Source organism: Chrysochloris asiatica, unplaced genomic scaffold (genome assembly GCF_000296735.1).
Source record: "Chrysochloris asiatica unplaced genomic scaffold, ChrAsi1.0 scaffold00319, whole genome shotgun sequence".
NCBI classification, from domain to species: domain Eukaryota; kingdom Metazoa; phylum Chordata; class Mammalia; order Afrosoricida; family Chrysochloridae; genus Chrysochloris; species Chrysochloris asiatica.
Genome location: NW_006408837.1, coordinates 2,371,307 through 2,395,346, shown reverse-complemented (window position 1 = coordinate 2,395,346; position 24,040 = coordinate 2,371,307). Strand labels below are relative to the sequence as shown.

The following is a 24,040-nucleotide window of genomic DNA, read 5'->3' as shown; positions in this document are numbered from 1 at the left end:
CGGGCGGCGGGCGGCGCTCACGCTCCTCTGTCTCCGCAGTGGAAGACCCGCTGGTTGGTGCTGCGCAAACCGTCGCCCGTGGCAGGTGAGCAGAGGTCTGGGCTCCGGGCGCGGGGGACTCCGGCCTGGGCGTCAGGGCGCTCAGCCTAAGTGGCTCCGGCGGGGGCTCGGCCAGAGGGACCCACTGGCCCGAAATAGCTGCTGGGTGGCTATCACCGAGCCGGCGCCACGCAGTAACCGGAGAGGCCCCGAGCGAGTGGGGCTCGGACCGAGCGGCGCCCTCGCCTGCCAGCCCTAGGCCCAGGACCCCTGGACAGAAAAGTCCACTGGGCCGGGGACAGCGGAGGTTGTGGGGAGACCTGGGGGTTGGAAGGCGAGTCGCGCCCCTTCCCCATAGAGTAGCAGGGACCTCCACCCCAGAAAGTTCCTTCTGAGCGTCGGGTTGGGCCTGAGTTTGTTGATGAGACAACTCTGATCAGAAGTCCCCAAACCCAGGACCTCCCGGATCCCTGGGGACCCCTCCCCACCTTTCCAGGTAGGAAGAGGCTGGGCTGACAGGTGGGCGTTTGCCTGGATGTCTCTGTGTCTACGTTAGATCTCCATAGTTGAGGTGGGGGCAATCTCTTGTAAGACGGGAAGGGTAACCCAGCCCCCGTCTGTGGGTCTGTGCGCCTGTGCGCAGGCCAGCAGCTAGCCCCTAAGTCTCTGTCTTCATGGTTCAGGCGGTGGGGAGAGCTTTGAGCTTCAGCTGTTTGAGGAGACAGGTGCCTGGAGGCAGCCAGGCCTTGAGTGGGTGTGGGAGGTTGGGGGTGTACGTGAGTGTGTTGGGGGCTGCAAGAATGTCCCCCAGGAAGTCCGGGAGTCTACAGTTGTCCAGGGAGGGGCTGGGAACATCCACTTGCTCCTTCTGCCTACATCGACCCTCAGGGTGGCACTAGCCCCTTCTTATCCATCAATCCTTTGAGACTAGCCCCCCAAATTAAAAGGGAGGTCTGGTGGAAGAGGGACAGGGCCTAGGGAAGGGCAGGGAGGCCAGGCTGGGGAAGGGGCATGCTGGGCAGGAACAAAGGAAGGGGGCGCTTTGGCCAGGTATGGCTGGAGCAGGGGCTAGTCTGGGGGAACCCGGGAGAGCTGGAGTCTGTGCAGGGTTGCCTGAAAGGTGCCCCTTCTTCCAAAAGCCCTGGGGTGCGGCCCCTGATCCCCTGGTAAGGAAAGGCTAGAGGACCTGGTGGGGCTTCCATCTTGATGTCAGTGTTTGGAGACACAGCACTGGTATCCTGGGAGGGGGAGTTGGGAACAGGCCCGTAACCTCTGGGAATCTGTGTGTCCTGCACTTGGCAATGGTCACTATAGGTCTGAGCGGCTGGGGAATGTGCAAAGGTCCCCCGAATAGAGCACACTTGGTCACAGCAGGCTGCTCTGCCTGATGGCCACACACCCTGGCAACGGCGGGGTCCATTTCTTCTCTGCATAGCTGCTTTGGGGACGGTGTCCTTGGCCCTGGTCTTGGATGCCCTGCAGGGCAGTGGTCTCCCCACTCAGCATTGTCACCCGGGGCAGCAGATATAGCCGAGTCCTGTTTCCTGAGGGTGTGTCCCATAGGCACAGTCACCTGCTCACCCATGGAGGCCAAGTTTCTCAGCCATGTGTCCTGCTGAACTACTCTCTACCCACGCAGCTCTGCTAATGGGGGCAGGATGCCAGGAGGGTGACCTCCTGGCTTTGGATTCACTGTACTGCTGCTCCGGGGAAACAGGGACCCCAAGAGGTTCAGTAGCTCCAACTTGGCCCCCACATCCCGGAGGCCAGGCAGCTCAGTTCCCCATGGAAACCTGCCAGAATGGGCCAGGTCTCTCTGACCTCATGGTCAAAGCTTTGTTTAGGAATGAGAATCAGAGAGCTCTGAGTTCAAATCACTCTCATGCTCGAACCATGTGACTTGGATGAGTCTCTTCATCAGTTCTTCTGGGGGCTCCTGGGAGGGTGGAGGGAGAGGTAGGAAAGCTGGGCCCTGACCTCTGACCCCTGACCTGTCCCAGCTGTTATAGGCTCAGCATCCTGCTTTGTCTGGTTGGCAGCTGATGTGCACTCTTGGGGTGGCATCCCACCTGTGTGAGGCACACACCTGTCTCTACAGGGGTGTACTGTCTCAGTGACGGTGTGCTCCTATCTGGGGCAGGTGTTCCTGTGTGAGAGGGTGGTGCTGGGTGGGTGGAGCTCCCGTTTGGTCAGATGCCCCTTCCATGAGGAATAACCTGAATTCACAGGAACAAGAATGAAATTACAAACAGGGGCCGAGCCAGGGAACCTGCCTCTGTGTGTTCAGAGGGTCCTTCCGCCTTTCCCCCTATGACACCCTCAGCCTGACCCTCAGCCTGCTACCACAGCCACTGGCCTCAAGGTCACCCATGACCTCTGGTGCTAAGTCCAATGGCATTGCCTGCCTGGGGTTAGCTGCTCAGCATCATGTGTGTGCATGGGGCGTGGCCTCCAGGCTCCTCCCCCTGCTCTGCCTGATGGCCACACACCCCCACTCCCATGCCCAGCCTGCACCCTCCCTCCCCCTTGCCTCAGCCCTGGCGTCAGGGCGTCCCTGTGCTGGTGACCCACGTTTATTTTTACTTCTCCCCAGCTTGTGTCCAGCGGCCTGCCTGTCTCTTGGGACAGACCCTTGCCCTTTCCCCCAACACTCCCTCCTTCCTGGGGACATCAGAGAGGTGAAACCCAGGGATGAAGGCTGGGACACGCCGGGCGGTCTCAGTCCCTCCACATCCAAGGAGTCACCCCCAAACCCCGGATCTTTCTTCCTTTGACTCCAAATGCTACTATTCCAGAAGCTCCTGCTCTCTGCCCCAGAGGACTGTTTGGGGGTTAGGTTACCGCTGGCTGCAGGGTGCGCCTTCTGTTGCCAGGGTTACTGCACTGGTCAAGTCCTGGCTTTCTTGATGTCCCCAGCCCAGACCACTGCAGACGCCTTGATACACCCACTCTACCCCCCTGTGCGCTGTCTAGTGAGTCACCGGGGCCCGTTCCTCTTTCTTTCCAGCCCTTCTGGGAATCCTTGGGTGGTGGACTGAACCAAGCCTTTCCTCTGCCCCTCCCCCACCTAGACCCCTGTCGCTCTCCCACTGGTATGGCTTTGTGGGTCCCTGAGGAGATCACACTTGTCCTCCTCTAGGCTTTGGTACTGACTGTACCCTCTAATCCGTTGCTGTTCCTGGTGGGGTTGCTTACGTCATTTGGCTCAGTTGTTACCTTTTTGGAGAGGCCTTCCCTGACCCCATGACCTGGTAGACCCCTCCTCACACCCCCATGAGCCCCTTTCTACTACATAAACAGTAACCTGTTTTGGTCATCATCCTACCTCCTGTCTTGTCATATTTATTGTTTTATCTATTTTTAAAAATGTTTTATTGTGAATTATGTGATAGTTTACATGGGAGAACATTAGTTTTACATTCATCCTATCGTATATCGTTTCATTGCCATGGTTACAATCCTCTCCATGCATCATCAGCCAACCAAAGGGTATACCCTGCAAGCCTGCCCCCCAGTCATCAGCACACAGACCCTCTCCCTCCCTGGGTCTAAAGTCCCCAGCTGCTCCATCACTCCACGTCATCATCTCTGCCTCCTCTCAGGCATCACTGCTTCTCTGGGTAGGGTCCTGCTCTCCGCTCTTCTCCCTTGATGGTCCCAGGGACCTCCTCTCCTAGACTGAAAAGTTAATCACTCCCTTCCTTGCTACAAAATGTCTACCTTTACATTTCCAACCCTCACAATCAGTCCTGATAACAATTATTCACTATTGATTGTATCACAAGAGACCTATCTGCATTTCCTTTCATCAGCCCTGCCTAGACAGATTGGATACTACTCACTGGAGATTCTGCCTTCCTCCATGCCCTCTGGATCTAGGTTCCCTCTTGAAAGCTTGTAAGCCAGTCACTTTTTGCCTTTGTAGTCCCCCCTCCCCCTTTGGGTAGCCAATGTCCAAGTTGTCCATCCCTGTCTACTCTGTGTGTGGAGGGGGTGGGAATGATTCTTGCTGTAAAGATTTGATCCCTCTTTTGAGCTACTGCATCCATAGGTGTAGGTCAAGTTCATCAAATTGTATGAGAATACTCTTATTTTCCTCTTTTGGTTGAAACCAGGTCAAGTGGGTATTATCTGCAAGTGTGGGTGTTCTTGTGCATATGCCCTCTCTTCTTATCAGCTGGACTCTTCACTCTCCACTCAAGTCCTCTGTGGCTGTGTCACTGACTCTGGGCGCAAGAGTCCGTAGGTCTTGCCACACTGCTGGCCGACCAGGTCTCCACCGGGGTTATCTATTTTTTTTTAAATTGTGACTTGGGTGAAAGTCTACAGAGCCAATTAGCTTTCCATTCAAGAACGCACACACATTTTGTTTGGTGCCACTGACCGCTGTTCCCACAATGTAACAGCGTTTTTCCTGCTTCCTGCCTGGGTTCCCCGGTTCCTGTCCCTTCCTACCTTCTGGGCTTTGTTTTCAGGCAAATGTTGCACTTTTGGCTGAGGGTGGATGATTAGTCTCGGGAATGTGCTCTTCATGAGGAGCTTGTCTAAAAAGACATCAGTCATGTGATGCGGGGGTGGGGAGACCCTCATGGGCCTTTGGGGCTTCTTCAGGTAGAAGTGGAGTCTTGCATTCCCAAGCTGAGCAGAGTGGCTGGCAGTGAAGATGTGTCAGGGAACGGCACATCCCTGGAACGAATGCTTCTCCTGTACCCCAGCCCCAAGCTAGTCTTGTAAATCTGGAACTCCAGTGCTGGGAACAACTTGTCTGTCACAGAAGGCAGAAAGAGGCTGTGAGTGAGGACTCTCAACTGGTGGTCATTGCAAGCTTACTCTGGCCTGTGGACCAAACCTGGACCACTGCCCATTCTTATAAATAAGATTTTATTAGGACACAGCCAAGGCCATTCAGCTGTGTGTGTGTGTGGTATAGGACTGCTCTCAGGAAGCTGTTGGAACAGAGACCACATGGTAAATAGAGCATGAGGCCTTTACAGAAAATGCTGGCTGAGTGCTGCCCGAGGATGTATTATTGGGAGCATAACTGTTAGAATAGAGGAGGGGACAGTCTTGCTATGTTGTCCTAGTCAAGACACTCCTTTTGAAAGGAGGTTAGTGAGGCCGGGCACATGGGCTGGGGGGTGGGGAGCGCCCAGAGATCCAGGGGCTTGGTGGCTGAAGAAGGTCCAGGAAGAGAGATGGGTATCATCAGAGGATCTTCCCAGGGTGCTGAATCACGGTTTTCATGTTCCCTTGCTGCCCTGTGGGTGATCAGTGAGGGCTTTTGTGGGTCAGGAGTGGGGGGTGGGAGGGGCTGACCTCAGGAGTGGCAGATGGGGGAATCCCCATTCGAGAAAAGGGACTCCGTCTCTCTGGGTGAGATGGGAGCCTGGTGTGTCTGCTCCCTAGAGGGAGGACACTCAGTATGAGATGGAACTGAGAAAGGGGAAGCTGAGAAGGGACGGACGTGGTGGTCAGGCATGGCGGGTATGGCGGCCTGGACAGTCGGGGCACCAGTGGCACCAGCTGACACGTGACTGAACATTAGGTGTTCCCCATGCTGCCGCCACACACACGTCACAGATGACTTTACGGGACTGCGCAGTTTATAGTCTTGGTCCTGGAGGCTGGGATCCAGATCTGGTTGGGTTTGGGGTCAGGTCCCTCCCTGTCAACAGCCCTCTGGGTGTCCCTCAGGGTCCCTCTCCTTGCAGCGAAGTCCTTGTTTGATATCCCTGTGTCCATTCTGTACCATGGACCCGCTTGGCTGCATGGGGAAACAGGGCTGTTAGTTACGATAGGGATGGAGATGGAAAACTGGGGTGCCCAGGCTGAGTCAGTCCTGACAGACCCAGGAAGAGACCTCCGTAGTGGGGCTTCTGCTGAAGGAAGCTGAGGGAGGCCAAGACACCGAGAACCCCCTCCTCCCACCACAGCCCTGGAACCAAGAGAAGTAGGAGGGGAAGGGTCTCCGTGTGACAGGAAGGGGCCCAGGGTTGGGACGGTCATGTGGCCTGGGTGGATTCTGGAGCTGGGACAGGACTTGTGAAGCCCGTCTCCTGCCTGTAGGACCCTGGGTGGGGCAGGGTGGGCCATGGTCTGATTTCACAGTGGCCCTGCCCTGAGCCCTGTGTGCCGCCCGCAGACTGCTTGCTAATGCTGATTTATAAGGACCAGGCTGAGCGTATCAAGGGTCTGCGGGAACGTAGCAGCCTGACCCTGGAAGACATCTGTGGCCTGGAGCCTGGCCTGCCCTACGAGGGCCTGGTCCACACGCTGGCCATCATCTGCCGCTCCCAGGCCATCATGCTTGGCTTCGAGGGTCGGGAGGCCATGTGCGCCTGGGATGCCCGCATCCGCTATGAGCTTGGAGAGGGTGAGTGACATGCAGGGGACCCTGATTGAGGAGGGAGTTTGGGGGTCTGAATCTGTTGTCCCCAAGTGTCCTGTGCACCCTGGGATCCTCGGCCTACAGGGTCAGGGGTGACGGTGTGCAGGGCCCCATTTCCTAACTCAGGATAAATGACCAGAGGGATCCCATGGCTCAACTCGATCCCATTAGTTAGTAAGTCCAAAGTCACATGTCTGCTTGTGTGGGCAGCTGTCCTGGCAGGAGGGGGCAGCTGTCTACATGGAGTTTAGTGCCCTGCCCTGGGCTTCAAGCTGGGGGAGGGGGAACTGGGGACCAGGAATTGAGGGGACCAGCTCTGGAGACCGGCCCCCTGCGTTGCTGAGATTTGGAGGAGTGAGCTCCCCACCCCTGGGGGCATGTAAGCAGAGGCAGATGAGCTCCACATGAGGTGGGGCAGCAGAATGCCAGGGGCCTCCTCCAGCCTAGAGTCTGACTGCCAGCCTGGGCTTGGACTCCCAGGATGGGGCTGGGACAGGGGGCTAAGAGACTCAGGATTTCAGGGACCCCACACCTCAGCACTTGAAATAGACAAAGTTTACTGCAAAGTTTGATAAAATAACAATGAACAAAATACCTCAGGGGCAGGGAGAGCGTGCAGGTAGCCATCTGTGGGGGTGGGGACTCATGTCATTTGTCCACAGACAGACGACACCCACAGAGTGGCTGCAGATAGTGGGGTGGGGTGGGGGGATGTCAAGGGAGCAGCCAACCCAGTGGTGCTGCCCCTCAAGATCCCAGTTCCTACTGTGGCTGTTGGACCAGGGTACAGTCTGCGCTCCCCCCGTGTGGCTGGGTGGGTAGGGTACAGTCTGTGCTCTCCCCCATGTGGCTGACTGGGTGGAGTACACTCCCTGCTCCTCCATGTGGCTGGGCTAGGTGGGCTACAGCCCCCTAGAGCCCTCTATGGGTGATTATGTTCTTTGGGTCTTTGCCACCGCCTCAGTGCACAGGTTCCATGTGACGGTGGCCCCAGGCACCAAGCTCCAGAGTGGTCCTGCCACACTGCACCTCTGCAACGACATCCTGGTGGTGACCAGGGACGTGCCTCCGGCCATCACGGGGCAATGGAAGCTATCCGACTTGCGGCGCTATGGGGCAGTGCCCAATGGGTTCATCTTCGAAGGCGGGACCAGATGTGGGTACTGTAAGTATGAGGGTTCCCCTCACCCATCCCCTCTGACCACGGCAGGCTGCAGTCAGCCCTGAGGGTGCAAGAAAAACCTCACTCACTGAGCACAGTTGTGTCTCTCGTGCCTCAGTTTCCACCAGTGGCTCTGCAGACAGAGGCGTGGGCTCTGCTCTGGGGTCTAGTCCCTCCATTCTGCTCTTCCCGGCTGGAGGATGGGTGCTCAGGTCCCTGCAAGACACACCCCCGTATGTGATGAGCAGGGTTGTGTCCCAGAGACCCAAGCCCAGGGTCAGAACTGGCAGAGCATGGGACCATCACGCTCAGATTTAATGAAGGTCAAAGAAAGCCAGTGCCTTTCACAGGACATGCCAGCTCCTGGTTGGGCCCTGAGTGGACAGCGGACATTCATAGACTAGTGTGTGTCCCATGGACACTCTGCGTCCATCAGCCCCCACCCTTTGGTCAGCAGGGAGTGCCTACGGCCCGGGAGGAGAGAGTCCTGGTGGGGTTTCTCTGTTGTGAGTGCAGCCGCGACTGTGACCTGGGGCGGGGTGGCTGGAGTGTCCCTGGGAGCAGAGTGCTGAAATGGCTCAGGGATGCTGCTCCATGCTCTCATGAGGGGCATGACGTCCGGTCCCCCGAGCAGGTAGGGGATGGCCGTGGCCACCTTTAGATGCATCGCAGTGAACTGTTGTCTGTGTGTGGACCTTTAGCCTCAGAGACGGTGTGAGGGGTTGCTGCATGTGCCACTGTGCTGGGCTCCCAGTGGTCTCTGGCCTCCCAGCATGCAGGTGGTGACCGCTGTCAGTGAGCGCCACCCAGTGGGGCAGGAGCTCTGGGACTGTGCCCTGGGCTCCAGGTGGCGTCTGCCTACCTGTTGTGGAGTTGGTGAGACACTGGCCTGACCTCAGTGTGAGGAAGAGCTGGGTATCCACACCACAGGCTGGCCAGGCGGCGAGCAGGCTGCAAAACTGAGTGACTTGCTCAGGACAGTTCGGTGGTTGGGGGCTCCGAACAGAGACAGATGCATGTGAGCGCTGGACCCCGATTTACAAACACTACCTGGTGGCCATGCCCTGCTGTTTAGACCCCACCTTGGAGGAGACAAGACATGAACATGGATGGAGGTTTACAAAGAGTTGAGACCGGAGTGAGCCATGGTCCTGGGGCCCAGGGAGCCCTGGACAGAAGGAAGTGGAGCTTTTGGGTGCTGAGGGAGGCAGACAGAGGGAGGGAGAGTGCAGGGGTGGAGGCTCTTTGAGCTTTGGGATGTTGGAGCCAGAGCCAGAAGGCCTCGGATACAGGGTTTGGGTGTTTGAGGGGGTGTGTGGGCTGGGAGCATGATATTCCAGCCTGCCCCAGGGGCTGGCCAGAGGGACTGTGGAGGGGGACCAGATGGGGTGCACACCATCATCCTCTCAGCTGGGCAAGTCCTTGAGCGCCCCTTTTATTGTTGATTTTGTTTGGGTGTTGCTTTGTGACCCAGGAGGCCTTGTGTTACATAGTACTATGCCCCTTGGTCTCCTTGGCTGTCATCGGTCTTCTGTGGCAGCATTTGGTGGGTTTGAACCGCCAACCTCTAGGTTACGAGCCAAGTGAGAAGTGTTTGAGCTGCCCAGGGGCCTTAGGCCCCTCCTCTTTTGCCGATTTAGTGTGTCCAGAACAGTAGGCAGTGGGGTCAGACTGACAGCTGGTCTCAGGGGTCAACCTGGCTTTGGTCTCCCCCTCTCGGGACTTCTGGGGGCTGCAGGTCACAGGTGCACACGGCAGTGTTTCCCAGAGAACTTGGGGGCCCGGGGGGAAGGAGCCCTGTGTCCACCTGGTGATGAATTTCTGCACAGGTTTGCTCTGAAGAACTGGGGTGCGGAGTTCCTGGGGTGGTGCCAGCGGGCACACTCTCTGAGCTGGGGGTGGGGGGCCTCATCTGTGACAGGAGCTACTCCTTACATCTGGGACAAGATGCAATGGCTGCTGGAGACTCCCCTTCTATGACAGTGGTCTCTGGGCATGGACTACGGAATAGTGCAAGCATCGTTTTTCTAGACGCTGAGAAACCAGAAAATTCATACCATTTACTCAGTTTACTGCCTGGAACTGGACTTCAATATCTCCGAGGCATGACTGTGCTCAGATTCACCTGCTCAGCTTCACTGAAATATATTCGTAACCCTGAAAGCAACCTCACCGACATCTAAACGCAAAAACACCAAACACCCATAGCCGCTGAGTGGATTGCGCCTCACAGGGACCCTAAAAGCACAGAGCAGAGCTGCTCTCCACGGTTTCCGAGATCGTGTCTACGAGAGTAGACAGCCTCGTCGTTCTCCCGTGGAGCAGCTGGTGGGTTTGAACTGCCGACCTTGCTATTAGCAGCCCAGTGCTTAACCCACAGCACTACCAGGACTCCTTCATGTTGAAAATCAAAGTTATCTGACAGGCCGGTTCCCAGTGGAGGTCGAACTGTTCCTCATCCCACATACAAGCGTTCTCTTGGGCCTTTTGTTGGAAATGTCACTGTTTAGAATGCCTCCAAGTGCGCCGGATTGCAAAGTTGTTTGAACCATGAGGCGGGCGGTTCAAGCGCACCATTTGCTCCTCAGAAACCCTCTTCAGAGTCGCTGTGAGTTGGAACCAACTTGACGGCGCTTCACAACAACAACAAAGTGTTGTACTGACCTACCATCTTGGATTCCCAATCACAGGAAGCTTGGCACACATGGGGCCACCCTCACTCACCTTGTTGAGTAGGTTATAACTCATAGTGCTGTTGTGAAGGGCCATCGACTTGGTTCTGACTCATAGCGACCCTATGTAGGTTTTCAGAGGAGCAGCTGGTGAGCTTGAACCACCGACCTTGTAGTTCAAACTGACTTTGCAGTCCAGTGCATTAACCCACAGCACCACACCAGGACCCCAAGCGCTCCTATAGGAGACGAAATCTCTCAGGGACTAGACAGCGACTGGTGGGTTTGAACTGCTGACCTTGTGGTCAGCAAGGCAGTGCTTTATCCACTGTGCCACCAGGGATCCCTCATGAGGTCACAGTGAGTCAGCAGTGACTCCTGGTCCCGGCTTTGGTTTGGGTGTGGTTTTCCCGATTCTGATGTGCGGATGCCCTCCCTGTGCAATCTTTGTGATTTGTTGGCAGATCTCTGCCCTGAGGTTTACACTGGGGTCTAGTTGAATGGGCTTGGGCATCTGAGGGTCCAGGGGAGATGACCAGGAGATGGCTGGGGGGATGGAGGGAGGATGGTTTTAGGGTCCCAGGACTCACACCAGCCCTGCCAGGCATGTGTGTGTCCTTCTGTGTTGTCAGATACTGTCCAGTGGACACTGATTCCTGGTGAGTCCATGTAGGAAATAGTGCCCAGTCCTTTACCAGGACTTGGATCTGGGCTGAAAGCAGAGAATACCAGAAAGCTGTTTTCCTCCCTGTGCTTTATTGACTATGCAAAGGCCGTCGACTGTGTGGATCATGACAAGCTATGGACAACATTGCAAAGAATGAGTATTCTGGAACACTTAATTGTGCTCATGAGGAACATTTACATAGACCAAGAGGCAGTTTAATCAAAACAAGGAGACACTGAATGGTTTACAATGAGGAAAGGTGTGTGCCAGGGTGGTATCCGTTCACCATACTTGTTCAATCTGTATGCTGAGCAAATGACCTGAGCAGCTGGATTATATGAAGAACATGGCATCAGGATTGGAGGAAGACTCATTAAGCACCCAAAATATGCAGATGGCACACCCTTGCTTGCTGAAAGCAAAGAGGATTTAAAACACTTTCTGATGACGATCAAAGACCACAGCCTTCAGTCTCAATGTAAAGAAAATGGAAACCCTCACAATTGGGCCAACAAATATCATCAGGATAAATGGAGAAAAGACCCAAGTGGTCCAAGACTTCATTTTGCTCAGATCCTCACAACTGGGCCAATAAATTTGGTTGTGAAGTGCTGGTGAGTCAGTCCCAACCCATAGTGACCCTGTATAGGGTTTCCAAGGAGCAGCTGGTGAGCTTGAACTGCCGACCTTGCAGTTCAAACGGCTTTGCAGTCTGGCACATTAACCCACAGCGCCACACCAGGACTCCGGGCCAATAAATAGCATCTTGATAAATGGAGAAAAGATCGAAATGGTCCAAGACTTCGTTTTGCTTGGCCCCTCAGTCAACACTGATGGAAACAGCAGTAAGAAATTAAGTGATGTATTGCATCTACGGTACAAGACCTCTTTAGGATAACCCAGTCAGAGGTAGTAATGGGCCATCTGGAAAAGCCAGGGTGGAAGTGGGGTGGTGAGGGGACAGCTGACCTGTACCAGGGGGCCGGCTCCACACTGACCTGCCTGGGAGTCATGAGGCCCTCGAGGCCCGGGCTGGCAGCAGGCTGAGCTCACTAGCGCCTTCCAGAGAAAGTCACAGCCGCAGAAGCTCTGAAGGCATGCCGACCAGTCCACTCCCTGTGGTAATAGGTTTTTTATAGTCGGGGGACTGATTGTCCCTCGGCCTCTGCCAGCTGCCGTAAGCTTGGGATTAGAGGCCTAGCCTTTTGTGAGCCCTTCACGGGGTGGAGCAATGGATGGGGGCAGCAAGGGATCGAGGGACACGGCCGAGAGGCCATCAGCAGATGCCCCCCGGCCTGCCCTCAGCCAGGGTCGTGGGTGTGAGTTCTCACCAGTCCCCAGGGGTTCCGAGGCCCCGCCCTTGTAGTACCTGTGAAGGTGTGCTAGCCTGGGGTGTTCCCCAGCCTCCACCCACCTGTGGACTCTGCTCTGGTTACTGGGGCCAGCGTGCTATCCGCATGACTAGGCACAAGAGTGTCCTCTCTTTGGGTCTCAGTCTCTCCACCTCTAAAGCTGGGGTAGAGAGCTCTGTTGACACCGTGGTTAAGCATTTTGCTGACTGAAAGCTCAGTGATTCGAACCCACCAACTGCTGTCTGCTTCGGTAAAGTTAGCCATCTTGGAAAGGTCTGGTCTGTCTTGTAAGGTCACAATGAGTCAGAACTGACTTGGTGGCCGTGTGTGTGATTTTTTGGAGTTAGCAGTACCTTAAGGAGCCCTGGTAGCACAGTGGTTAAGCATTTGCCTGTTAACTGAAAGGTTGGAAGTTCAAATCTACCAGCTGCTTTGAGGGAGAAAGAGAAGGCAGCATTGGAAACCCTGTCTTTGGCTCATAGCGACCCTGTACAGGGTTTCTGAGGAGAAAGCCTCATCTTTCTCCTGCGGAACAGCTGGTAGTTTTGAACTGTTGACCTTGTAGTTTGCGGCCCAATTCATAACTGCTACGCTACCAGCTCCTTGGAACAAAGAAATCAAACTCCCTCCATCAGGTCAATTCCATTCTGACTCACTGTTGCTTCTAGGGTGGAAAGCCTGCAGGTTTTCCAAGGCTGCGTCTTTTTAGAAGCTGACTGTCTTATCTTTCCGTAGGAGTCCTGGTAGTAGGACCAGCACTGGACTGCTAACCACAAGGTTGGTGGTTCAAACCCACCAGCCACTCCTCAGAAACCCTATACAGAGTCGATATGAGTCAGAACTGACTGGACAACACTTAACAACAAAATTAACTTAAGGAGCCCTGGTGGTGAGGTAGTTTAGAGCTTGGCTGCTGTCTGTCCTATAGGGTCACAATGAGTCAGAATCGACTTGTCGGCAGTGGGTTTGGTGTTTGGGTTATAAGGACCTGGTGGCACAGTGGCTATGCACTTGCCTGGTCAGTAGGTTGAACCCACCAGCCGCTCCGAGGGAGAAAGCTGAGGCTGTCTGCTGTGGGTGTTGCTACCCTTCTACAGGGTCGATGGGAGTAAGGATAGATATGTGTATCGCTAACCGCAGGGCACGTCCCCCTAGCAGTGTCCACCTCCCGTTCACCAGCAATGTCCACGTGCCAGGTTTGGCCTGAGTCCCAGGAATCCCTGCCTGAGCTCTGTGAAAGCACAGTTTGACTGAGAGTCAGGCTGTGGTGTCGACGTTTCCCTTCCCCCAGCCCTCCTGCCCGCAGCCTGGCCAGTCCAGAACCTCCCCCCTCCCCCGAGCGTGCCTTTCTATGGGCAACAGGCACAGCTGAAGGCAGGAGGGATTCCTGGGCACAGATGCCAGTCCAGTGGCTGCCCATTCACGCTGCTGGCCGCGGCAGCTTCATTCACGCCTGGTGAGGCTGCAGACCAGTGGGAGGCCAGCGGCTGGGCGCCTGGGCACACGGTCACCCTGATGACTCACCCAGGCTGCTGGGGAACCTTTGGGCATGGCTAGGGTCCTATCCGCCGCAGCTCCTTCCATAGCACTGCCTTTGGGGTTGAATGGGTGCAGCAGATCAGCCATGCTGGGGCTCCAGCTGACCCTGCCGGAGGGGGGGTATGCAATATGACATGGGCCAGCGCCCCCCCCCCCTCAGAAACCGAATCAGAAAGAGAGAAGAAATCCCATGTGAGGGGTGCGCAGACGCCACAGAGACACAGCGGGGCTGTCTGGTTTCTGGATGGCATTACACATTCACAGATACATCGATTTATCCCTTCGTCCTGGTGTGGCTCTGCAGGATAAGCACTAGACTGCTAATCACCAGGCCAGCAGTTCAAATCCACTGGCCGCTCCTTGGAGGCCTTATGAGGGTTGAAATGAGTCAGAACCAACTAGATGGGTACTCAGCAGCAACAGCCCAGGAAAAAGAGCCCGGTGGCACCATGGGTGAGGCATTAACCTGCTACCCACAAGGTAGGCGGTTCAAACCCAGCCTCAGAAACTCTACATAAGGTTTCTATCAGTCAAAAGTGACTTAGTGGCAGTGATTTTAGTTTTTGGTTTGGCCTCAGGGAAAAGCCGCCCTGGTAGCTCACTGGTTAAGCGCTCAGTTGCTAACTTAAAGGTTTGCAGTTGGAACCCACCAGCTGCTTCCAGGGAGATAGATGAGGTTCCTTGCTTCCATAAAGGAGGAGCCCTTTGGGGCATATCCCCTCTGTCCTACGGGGAGGCTGTGGGTTAGAATGAATGTGACTGCATTTGGGGTTTGGCCCCAGGAAGGAGTAGGATGGGAATCTGTGTTTGGCTCTCCGTGGGTCAGTGTGACTCCAAGGGGCTGCTTGTTGGTGTTGGAGGAATTGGTGGACTGACCGTGTGGACAGGGGTACTGACGCTCGCAGGCAGAGGCCGGGACTAAAGCATCCAGGAAGAAAGTGAGATGCGTTAGTAGGGCTGGAAAGACTCCTCCTCCCAGGCAGTGTGGTGGGGACAGGGACCCTTGGGCATCTTCACACAGCCTCAGCTCTGCAGTCCTGGTGTGCCCCCACTAGACCCCAGGCCATGTAAGAATGGCACCCACACAGGCGCAGACAGGCCCTGGGAAGCCAGGATGTGGCTGAGGGCTCCTGAAATCCTGAGCGGCCTTCACCACTGATGGGTTCGCAGGACTGGGTCACTTCTTAGATTGGGGACTGGGGGGCCTCCCTCCATATCATGGCCCCTGCACCTGCCCTGGAGACCCTTGCTCTCCGAGTGGTCCACTCACAGTGTCTGTCTCCCTTGCAGGGGCCGGCGTTTTCTTCCTGTCCTCCACCGAGGGCGAGCAGATCAGTTTCCTGTTCGACTGCATCGTGCGTGGTATCTCCCCAACCAAGGGTCCCTTCAGCCTGAGGCCCGTTCTCCCAGGTGCGGGCTGGGGCACATCCAAGGGCCAGTCTCCACCCAGATTTGTCAGCCAATTTGATGGGTCACCCTGCCCTACCCACCCCTCTGCCCTCCTGAGCCCAAGTTGGTGGCAGTGACTGTGGGAGATGGGGCTTCTCTGGGGACAGCCAGTGTGTCTCAGGGCTAGTCCAGCAGAGCCTCTCTCTACTGAGGTCACAGCTGTGAGCAGCCGGCTCCTGGATGAGACCACTTAGCCACAGAAACATCACAAAGAGCAACAGAAAGCAGGGGTCTCTTGTTCATCGTGGCCTGGGCCCTGCTTAAGTCTGACTGTGGCTGGTGTCCAGGTGGAAACACCATTTCAGGTCTCCTGTGTGTGCATGTGTGTGTGTGTCTCAGGGTGCCCAGAGTGTATTTGGGGGGTACAGCGTAGTCCTGAGTTTGCTTTGTCTTCTTGAACCCCTGCCAAGACCAAGGGTGGTGTTGTTATGTGCCGTGGAGTCGGTTCCGGTTCATAGCGACCCTGTACAGGGTTTCCGAGGCTGTAAATCTTTATGGGAGCAGAAAGTCTCATCTTTCTCCTGCGGAGCGGCTGGTAGTTTTGAACTGCTGACCTTGCGGTTCGCAGCCCGATTTGTAACCACCACGCTACCAGAGCTGCTCATCCCCTAAAAGCCCTTGTCCACTGTCCGATCTTCTAATTGCAGACCCCAGGTGGCTCCTCTCAGTTCTGACCCTCCACGGAGTGAGGTCCACCTTCCCTAGGGGACACCCAGTCCCATACCGAAGAGTGTCAACAGGGTTATTCTTGTCCTAATCATGAGAGGGCGCCAGGCGGTGCCTGGGCCCCAGGGTACCCCCACCCCAGGAAAGGGAACATGGGCCTCTGCTGAAAGGCGGGGATGCAGCCAGGGCCCTCTGCACCCCACTGCGCAGGCTCCAGGGTAAGCTTGGGAAGGTGCACGTTGAAGCTGCGGCGGCGCCCTCTGCTGGTGACCACAGACATAGCTACAGACTGAGTTCCTGCCCTCTCCCTACCCCAGGGGTCCCACCACCGGAAGCAGGACCATTTCTCTCCCCCCCCGCGCCCATCCCCTGGTCAGAACTAGTCATCCTTGGGCAGGGTTGAGAACAGAGGAGAGCGGTGGTCAGGGTTCCCTCACTCCCGACGTCCTGGTGGAGCCTGGTGACTGAAGGTGCACTGACCACCTGGATGGTGGGGATGGGGTGGCCGGAAGCACTGGCCTGGGTGTCAGAAGAGCTGTCATCTTCGGGGCCAGGTGGGCTTGCTCTGTGGCTGTGTGCCCTCTCCACCGTGAATACACCCTCCTAGTCCGAGGGACATCACTGGAAAGAGGAAAATCAGCAAGGCGTGTGTGTGTGTGTGTGTGAAGGTGGGGTTCAGCAGGCTCGGTTTTGGTGACTGGCAATTGTGGGGATGTGCAGTGACCACGAGTACCTTGGTTTGGGGTCTAGCATCTGGGGTCCAGTGGAGGGGCTAGACTAGGGTGCTCCGTAACTCCTGGGGGCTCTGCTTAGGGAGGTGGAGGTGGAGGCTTCTTGGATGACTCTGGTCTTCCACAGACCCGAGCCCTGGAGGGGCCTCGACCATGGAGGAACGGGCAGCCCAGGAAGCCTTGCAGCTGGAGAAGCGGCTCAGCCTCCTGTCCCACTCCGGACACGGACACCCGGGCAGCAGAGGTGGGTGGACCCGCGGGCAGGGGGCAGGGCTGGACAGCAGCGGTAGGTGGACCCGCGGGCAGGGGGCGGGGCTGGACAGCAGAGATGGGTGGACCCGCGGACAGGGGCCGGGGCTGGACAGCAGAGGTAGGTGGACCCGCGGACAGGGGGCGGGGCTGGACAGCAGAGGTGGGTGGACCCGGGGATAGGGGGCGGGGCTGGACAGCAGAGGTGGGTGGACCCGCGGGCAGGGGGCGGGGACGGACAGCAGAGGTGGATGGACCTGGGGACAGGGGGCGGGGACGGACAGCAGAGGTGGATGGACCTGGGGACAGGGGGCGGGGACGGACCGCAGCGGTAGGTGGGCATGGGGGGGAGGGACTTGGTTTTGGGCTGGCTGGGCAGCAGAGATGGGTGGGTCGTGGAAGGGGCAGGGAAAGGTCAGGGGGTGGGACTGGGCAGCATAGGTGGGTCGGGGAACAGCCTACGGCAGAGATGGGCGGGGCCATCCATGGAAGGGCTGGGGCCGGGCGGCAAAGGTGATGGTGGGGCACAGGGTGCGGGACAGGGCAGCAGAGATTAGCGGGCGGACGGGACAGGAGGTGGGGTCTGGTAGCAGAGATGGGGCCTTGGAGGTGGGAGAGGGGTGGGAACCAGGCTTGAACCAGGGATGGGAGCCGGCTGCAGAAGTGGCTTTGACTGTGGACAGAGGCAGGACAAGGCTGCCCAGGTGGGCTGGGGGCTGGGAGGAGAGGGATCGGGTAGTGGAGGTGGGCTGGAAGCCAGGAAGGGGCAGGGCGGCTGGGGGAAAAAGAGGGGGAGCAAGAGGTCAGATGACATGTCTGGGGACAAAGCAAGTATGTCCTTTAGGAAAATGACCCAAGCTGCAGAGGGCAGGAACTGCTAGGGTTACCCTTTACTGGGGCAGGAGACCGAGAAAAGAGTGGGTGACTTTTCTCCTGTCTGCCCCCACCTGAGCCCCCATGGAACCTTGGACACCCCAAAGAGCTCATCCTCCCAAACTGCCCAGTGCTGCCCGGGTCCTCCCTGAGAAAAGCCCTGTGGTGGTCTCTAAGTCCCTGCCCAGTCCGCCAGAGCCCACCAGTTGTTAAGTGCCGTAAGTCAGTTCTGACTCATATGGACCCTGTATAGGGTTTCCGAGGAGTGGCTGGTGAGTTTGAACCACTGACCTTGTAGTTCAAACTCACCTTGCAGTCCAGTCCTTGTCCTACAGCATCACGCTAGCAGTCCAGAGCCCTCCCTTATTTCTTAACAGACCCCCCAAACCCACCCTGAGCACACCCCAGGTCCCCAGCCTACCCTGAATGCACCCCAGGTCCCCAGCCTACTCTAAGTGCACCCCAGGTTCCCCAGCCCATCCTGAGTCCCCCAATCCGACCCTGAGATTATCCCAGGCCCCCCAGCTCACCCTGAAAACACTCCAGTCCTCCATTCCCACTCTGAGTGCACCCCAGGTCCCCTACCCACCCTAAGCACATCCCAGGAGCCCCCACCCACCCCAGCCCTCCCAAGCAGCTCCCCCTTTCTTGTTGCAGGGGATGACCGCAGTCTCTCCAGCTCGTCCTCAGAGGCCAGCCACTCGGACGTCAGCGCTGGCAGCCGACTGACCGCCTGGCCAGAGCCGTCTTTGTCCTCGGCCAGCACGTCTCAGGAGGGCCCGGGGCCACCATCGACGCGGGCCCTGCACCTGGGGGAGGCGGCTGCCCCTGGGGAAGAGGCTCCAGGTCCTTCCCAGCAGCCCCCCAAGCCCCTGCGGCCTCGGCAGCTGCAGGAGGTCGGCCGCCAGGGCTCCTCAGACAGCGGCATTGCTACGGGCAGCCACTCGTCCTGTTCCGGCAGCTTCTCGTCCTACGCCGGCAGTAGCCTGGACGTGTGGCCGGCCGCCGACGACTTTGGCTCCTTGCTCAGCCTGCCGCCGGTGGCTGGGGGGCCTGAACCCGGCCTGTGTGCCTGCCCCCCCGGTGTGTCCCCTCGGGTGGCCGAGTACCAGGTGCCCGGTGCGCCTCGGCCTCACTACGACACACCCCGCAGCCTGCGTCAGGCACCGAGGGACCAGGACCCAGCTTCACAGGGTGGACCCGACAAGGGTGCAGCCGCCACCACCACTGCTGCTGGGGACTCGGGCAGCCAGACGTCCACAGAGTGTCCCTCTGGCTGGCTAGGCACAGAAGTGCGAGGACCGGTGACAGAGGCGCCCGGCGAGCCGTGGGAGGTGGCTGTTCCTCACACGGGGACCAGCCCTGCCTGGTTTTCTACCTGCCCCGTCTGTGGAGGGCTCAAGGTAAGGCCCTCTCCCTGAGGACTGCCATCAGCCTGCTGGCCCCTCGGACGGGAGAGGAGGGTGGCCAGTCTCGTGACAGGACTGACTCCATGCTGCACTGTTGGAAGCCTGAGCCTCCTGCACTGTCCACAGGGGCAGGGGATGGAAGCCTGAGTGGAAAACAGAGGGCAGCAGAGTCCAGACCCAGCCTGCTTGCCTTTGCAGGATCTGGGGGTGAGGAAGGCTGGTGGCTATGTCCTTGTTGGCTCCCCTCTTGGGGTACTGGGGGCTGGGAGGCCCTCGCTGGTTGGATGGACACAAAGCTAGGCTACAAGCCCCGGCCATCCCTTAGTTCCACCTCGAAGGGAACAGTTCATACGTCTGCCACACGCCCTCCCCGCACCCCAGTGCCTGTCTCTGCACCTCTCACCTGTGTGAGGCAGGCATGGCACCCCGCCTCCTGGGGAGGAAACTGACGTTCAGGATCCCGGTGACTTGTGGGGTCCAGAACCCTCACCACCCAGTCTGCATCAGGTTCCCCAAGTGGACGCCATGTTGGTCCTGCCAGGGACCTCCTTCCGGGGACCTGGAAGCTGGTCCCCAGGACCAGGGTGTGTGTGTATGATGGAGGAAGGCTGGACTCACCAAGCTCTTTGCGTTTGGAAGTGGGGCGCTCCAGGCTGGGCCATGCGGTTACCCCAGGCGACGCTGGCTCTTCTCATGCTGGTTCCAGCCTTCATGGAATACAGCCGCTTTGCACCATCTGTCCTGCGCTGTGCGATCCTGGATGCGCTGAGACAAGTCTGGCTTGTGTCCATCGCATGTGCTGGTCCTTCCTGTTGGGGCTCTTGGGGTGGGCTCCATTCCAGGGGTCCCTGGCTCACCTGTAAATATCCCGCTTGTACTTGCCGTTTGGCTGACGACACTGCTCTTTTACAATTTCCAACAGGACACTGTTTGTAACGCTTTCTTAGCCTGAAATAAAATGCTCTTTTCTTACTGTCTTTTCCATTTTGGCCAGACCGCTCTGCCTCCCTGCCTGGTCCTCTGGGTGGGTCTGGCATCTCCAGGGGCCTTAGTACCAGGGCTTTCTGTCTGGAATGTTCTGCAGCTAGAGTGGCCAGCTGCTGCAGATGGCTCGGGGCTCTTGGTGTGTGCGTGTGCGAATGCATGTGCACAGAAGTATGTAAGCATCTGTGTGTGTGTATGAGGACCAGGGGTTGAGTGTGTGACATGCATGTATATGTGTCTCCACATGGGCATGTTGCATAGATGGACACGGATTAATGTGTGAGTGTGTATGTATTATATACAGATGTATGCATGGTGATGTGTATGCATGCATTGTGTGAATACAGTGCGCACACGTGTATGTCACATATGTGCACGCAGCTACATGCGTGCATGTGCACATTTGGTGTGTGTTTGTGTGGACTTGGAGCTGAATGTGTGATGATGCATGTGTGTGCTTGTATGCCATGTGCTTGTATGTGTACATGTGAGTGTAGTGTGCACCCACGTGTACACGCATTCTCAGCATGAACATGTGTATATTCATTAGTGTGTACGCACATGCACATGGGCTGTGTCCCTGTCACCTCCTGGAAACCACATGCGGTCCATGGAGGCCTCTCAGGTTCCAGCTTTAGACTCTCCACATGCAGACACTCCTGCCTTCTGGTCCCGGCTCTCATCCTGGAGCCCCTGCCCTGCCTGCCTCCCCATCGCAGGCACAGCCCCTGTGCATGCACACCTTGGCTCGGGCCGGGTCTCTGCTGACTTCTTGGCTCAGGACTGAATGGTGTAGTTTCCATCGGGCCACACTCACCATCCCCCTGGCTGGGTGGTCCCAGGCCCGTCAGGACACCACTCTGAGCCTCATTTTCCTCGCCCATAGGCACTGGGCGAGTCCCAGAACCTTGGCAGTTAGGACTTCTGCCTTGTGTTGGTGAGGAGGGCTTGGGTGGAGGGTGGTCTACACACGTGTCGGTCATCTGTCCAGCCAGCAGAGCACATGTCCCCAGAGGCCGGTGTGTGCAGCCGGCATTTCTGTCACAAGGTCTATGTGTGCCTAGTGCCACATGCCTTGCCCACATCCTGGGCGCCTTCAAGCTGCTGACCACTATAGTATTGACCACTGTCTGGGATCTGCTGGGGCTAGGACGTGGGGTCGGGCTAGAGTCCCTTCCTGCCCCAGAGTCAGCCTGGCTTCCACTTCCAGGCTCGCGGGCCCTGGGCCTCAGTGAGGACCGCTTTGCCGAGGGGGCTCGGGGAACCGTCACCATGCCATGGACACTGCCCCTGCCCTTGTCTGTCCACAGGCCCTGCCCAGGGCTCCGAGGCCACAGTGCAGGTTCTCTCCATAGTCTGTCCCCAGCTCCACACTGACTTATGGGGCCCCCATGTGTGTCAGAGTGGGATGACTTTTCAGAAGTTCATCACCAGGACTTTCTTCCGAGGAACCTCTGGGTGGACTTGAACATCCAACCTTTTGGTTAGCAGCCGAGCATGTTCAGCATTTGCATCCTTCAAGGCCGCACATCCACCAGAAATTATCCATTTCATGGGCTCAGAAAGATGCCCCTGAGGTGTGGGTGGCTTGGTTCATTTATACCAGAACCTCCCATGTAGGAGGTGAGACACTCCAGGCTCTGTGGGTTCTGCGGTCACTGCCGCACCATGACAACGCGTAAATGCCCAGGTGTAGGTTCACTCCAACAGCACCATGGACCCAACTAGCTAACGTACCAACACTGGCTCAGGAGGCGCTGCCCCAGCCCCTGCAGGGAGGGGGGGAAGAGAGAGGGCGGTGGCTGGGGCTCAGGGTCAGTACTGGATGTCAAAGGTCCCAGGGGCTGAGAGGTCAGTGCTGGGGGTCCCTGGCCCCTGACCTGACTGATTCTGCCCAGTTGCCTGTCTCGGGGCCCTGGGTGAGGCCAGCTCTCTGACACAGACATTCTCTTTGGTTCAGGCAGCGGCGGCCACACCCACTGGACTTCCACGTGCAGGTAAATCTCTTAGAGGCTCTGGACAAGAGGGACTGGGGGCCAGGAGGACACTGGTCACAGCTAGGCAGGGTCATGCTCCCGAGAGGGTGGAAGTGGACAGAGGGTGTAAGACAATAGGGGTGCAGAGCAGTAGGGGCAGTGGGCGCAGGGTGGTGGACAGCTGGCCCATGCCGTGACTGGGGAAGGTGAGCCCTGTCCTGGGCAGTCAGTGGGAAGAGGGGTGAGGGTCCCTGGGTGGCAAGTGCAATGGGGCAGCAGCAGGGAGCTCAGTTGGTGGAAGGACAGCCAGATGCCAGCCCCGTGGGAGAGTCCTGGGTGGGGGGTGGGGTGGGTGTCGCTTTGTTTCTGTTCCCTTGGCTCAGGCTGGGATGAACCTTGGGAAATGTGGGGATCAGAAAGGATGTTGGGCAGAAAGGGCTCGGTGGGCAGGAAGGGCCCGGGAGCGGCTCCCTGGGTGGGGAGTTTGGGCTGCAGGATGGGGACATGTGGTCCAGTAAGGTGGTCTGGATGTTTCTGGGCAGGTTGAGGATGGGGAGGGTGGTTGGACGGCCTGGCTGCCTGGACATCTAGCTGAGTTGAGGCTGGTGTGGGGTGAGCCGCCTCCCTGGAGCCGCTGTGTGTGTGTGGGGGGGACATCCAGAACTTCCCTTGCCCCTCCCTAAGCCTCACACTGCCCCTGCTCCTGCCTTCTCCCTTCCGGCTCCTCCATCTTGGAGAACATGGTGGACCCTGGACCTGAGGCCCTGCCTCCTCCTACTGGATGCTCACCCTGGACCCGCCCCTTTGATATGTCCTGTTTCCTTATCCTCCTCCAGGCAGCCCACCCTGATTCCTTCTCCCACTATGCCTGGGACCAACCCAGCCTCCCACTCTGTCCACCTCTCGTCCCCTCTGCCCATAGAGTTTGTAAAGAGCTTAAGCATCATGAGGGAATGGCGGGGGGTGGGGGGAGGTCTACGCTGGAGCTTTCTGGGGGCTAGCTGGGAGGATGTTGCCTGCTATGGCAGCCGAGGTGAAGAGGGACCCTATGGGAAATCGCCTGGGTGTTGGGGTGGCCCAGAGGACAGTGATGGGGAGGTATAGGTACACGGACAAAACAGGGCAAGTGGCCGGGAGGGACGGGGAAGGCGGGTCAGTCTCCGAAGGGTGAGCAGTCCAGGGGCTGGACACAATGGGCGTGTCCATGGGGCAGGGGCATGCTGTGGACAGTGGTCAACGGTCCAGGGGCACAGGGCAGTGAGGAGAGGCAGGGGTATCAGGTCAGGGAGCGGACATGGCTGGGGCTAGATGGACCAGTGGCCCTGGGGAGGGGTGGGGGTCTCTGCTGCCCAGGACTCCATGTAGTCTCACAGCCTGTCTGTAGGAGCCCTGGGGCCCGGGGACAGCGAGGCGCCTGTGTACCTGAACCTTCCGGTCAGCCCCTCCGCCGGCAAGCAGCCGCACTACCTGGGTCTGCAGTTGCAAGGGGCCGGGCCGGCGGTCCGAGGTGAGGAGGACCCCCCAGAGGCAGCCACTGGGGTGGGAGGGGGGACTCCCATGGACCCCCAGCACCTCCCGGCCCAGCTGACTCTTCCAACGCCCATGCGCAGGGGCCAGCGCCTCGCGGTATGCACACATCGACGTCACAGCCACCGAGACCGCGCATCGGGTGGGCACGCAGCACGCACAGACGCGGGAGGAGCGGCTGCCGGAGCTGGAGCAGAGGAGGCGGGCACAGCCGTGAGGCCGCACACCCCTTGGCATCCTTAGCGGTCCAGGCACAAGGTGGAGGCCCTCGGCCAGCTGAGGGGCACACTGCCCACCCCAGCGGGGATGGCTTGGTTCCTGCCCTGCCTCTGGGGGCCACTGGTCTCCAGCTCCACT

The 24,040-nt window shown here is 58.0% G+C and overlaps 1 protein-coding gene across 1 annotated transcript; it reads left to right on the top strand.

The window, feature by feature from the left end:
- The first annotated feature begins 6,192 nt into the window (after positions 1-6,192).
- Positions 6,193-23,900, top strand: DOK7 (docking protein 7). Its single transcript, XM_006875326.1, has 10 exons — positions 6,193-6,412; positions 7,392-7,592; positions 15,110-15,229; positions 16,793-16,909; positions 18,445-19,190; positions 19,872-19,992; positions 21,391-21,522; positions 22,079-22,177; positions 23,541-23,663; positions 23,767-23,900. Exons 1-10 carry the CDS (start codon positions 6,193-6,195, stop codon positions 23,898-23,900), a joined length of 2,013 nt encoding a protein of 670 aa, XP_006875388.1.
- The last annotated feature ends 140 nt before the right edge of the window (positions 23,901-24,040 follow it).

Bases quoted from the DNA above. Each gene is read 5' to 3' on its own strand.
- DOK7 (XM_006875326.1), top strand. From the start codon at position 6,193: ATGCTGATTTATAAGGACCAGGCTGAGCGTATCAAGGGTCTGCGGGAA. The intron at 22,178-23,540 runs GTAAATCTCTTA...GCCTGTCTGTAG, and splicing joins CACTGGACTTCCACGTGCAG to GAGCCCTGGGGCCCGGGGAC. The intron at 23,664-23,766 runs GTGAGGAGGACC...GCCCATGCGCAG, and splicing joins GGCCGGGCCGGCGGTCCGAG to GGGCCAGCGCCTCGCGGTAT.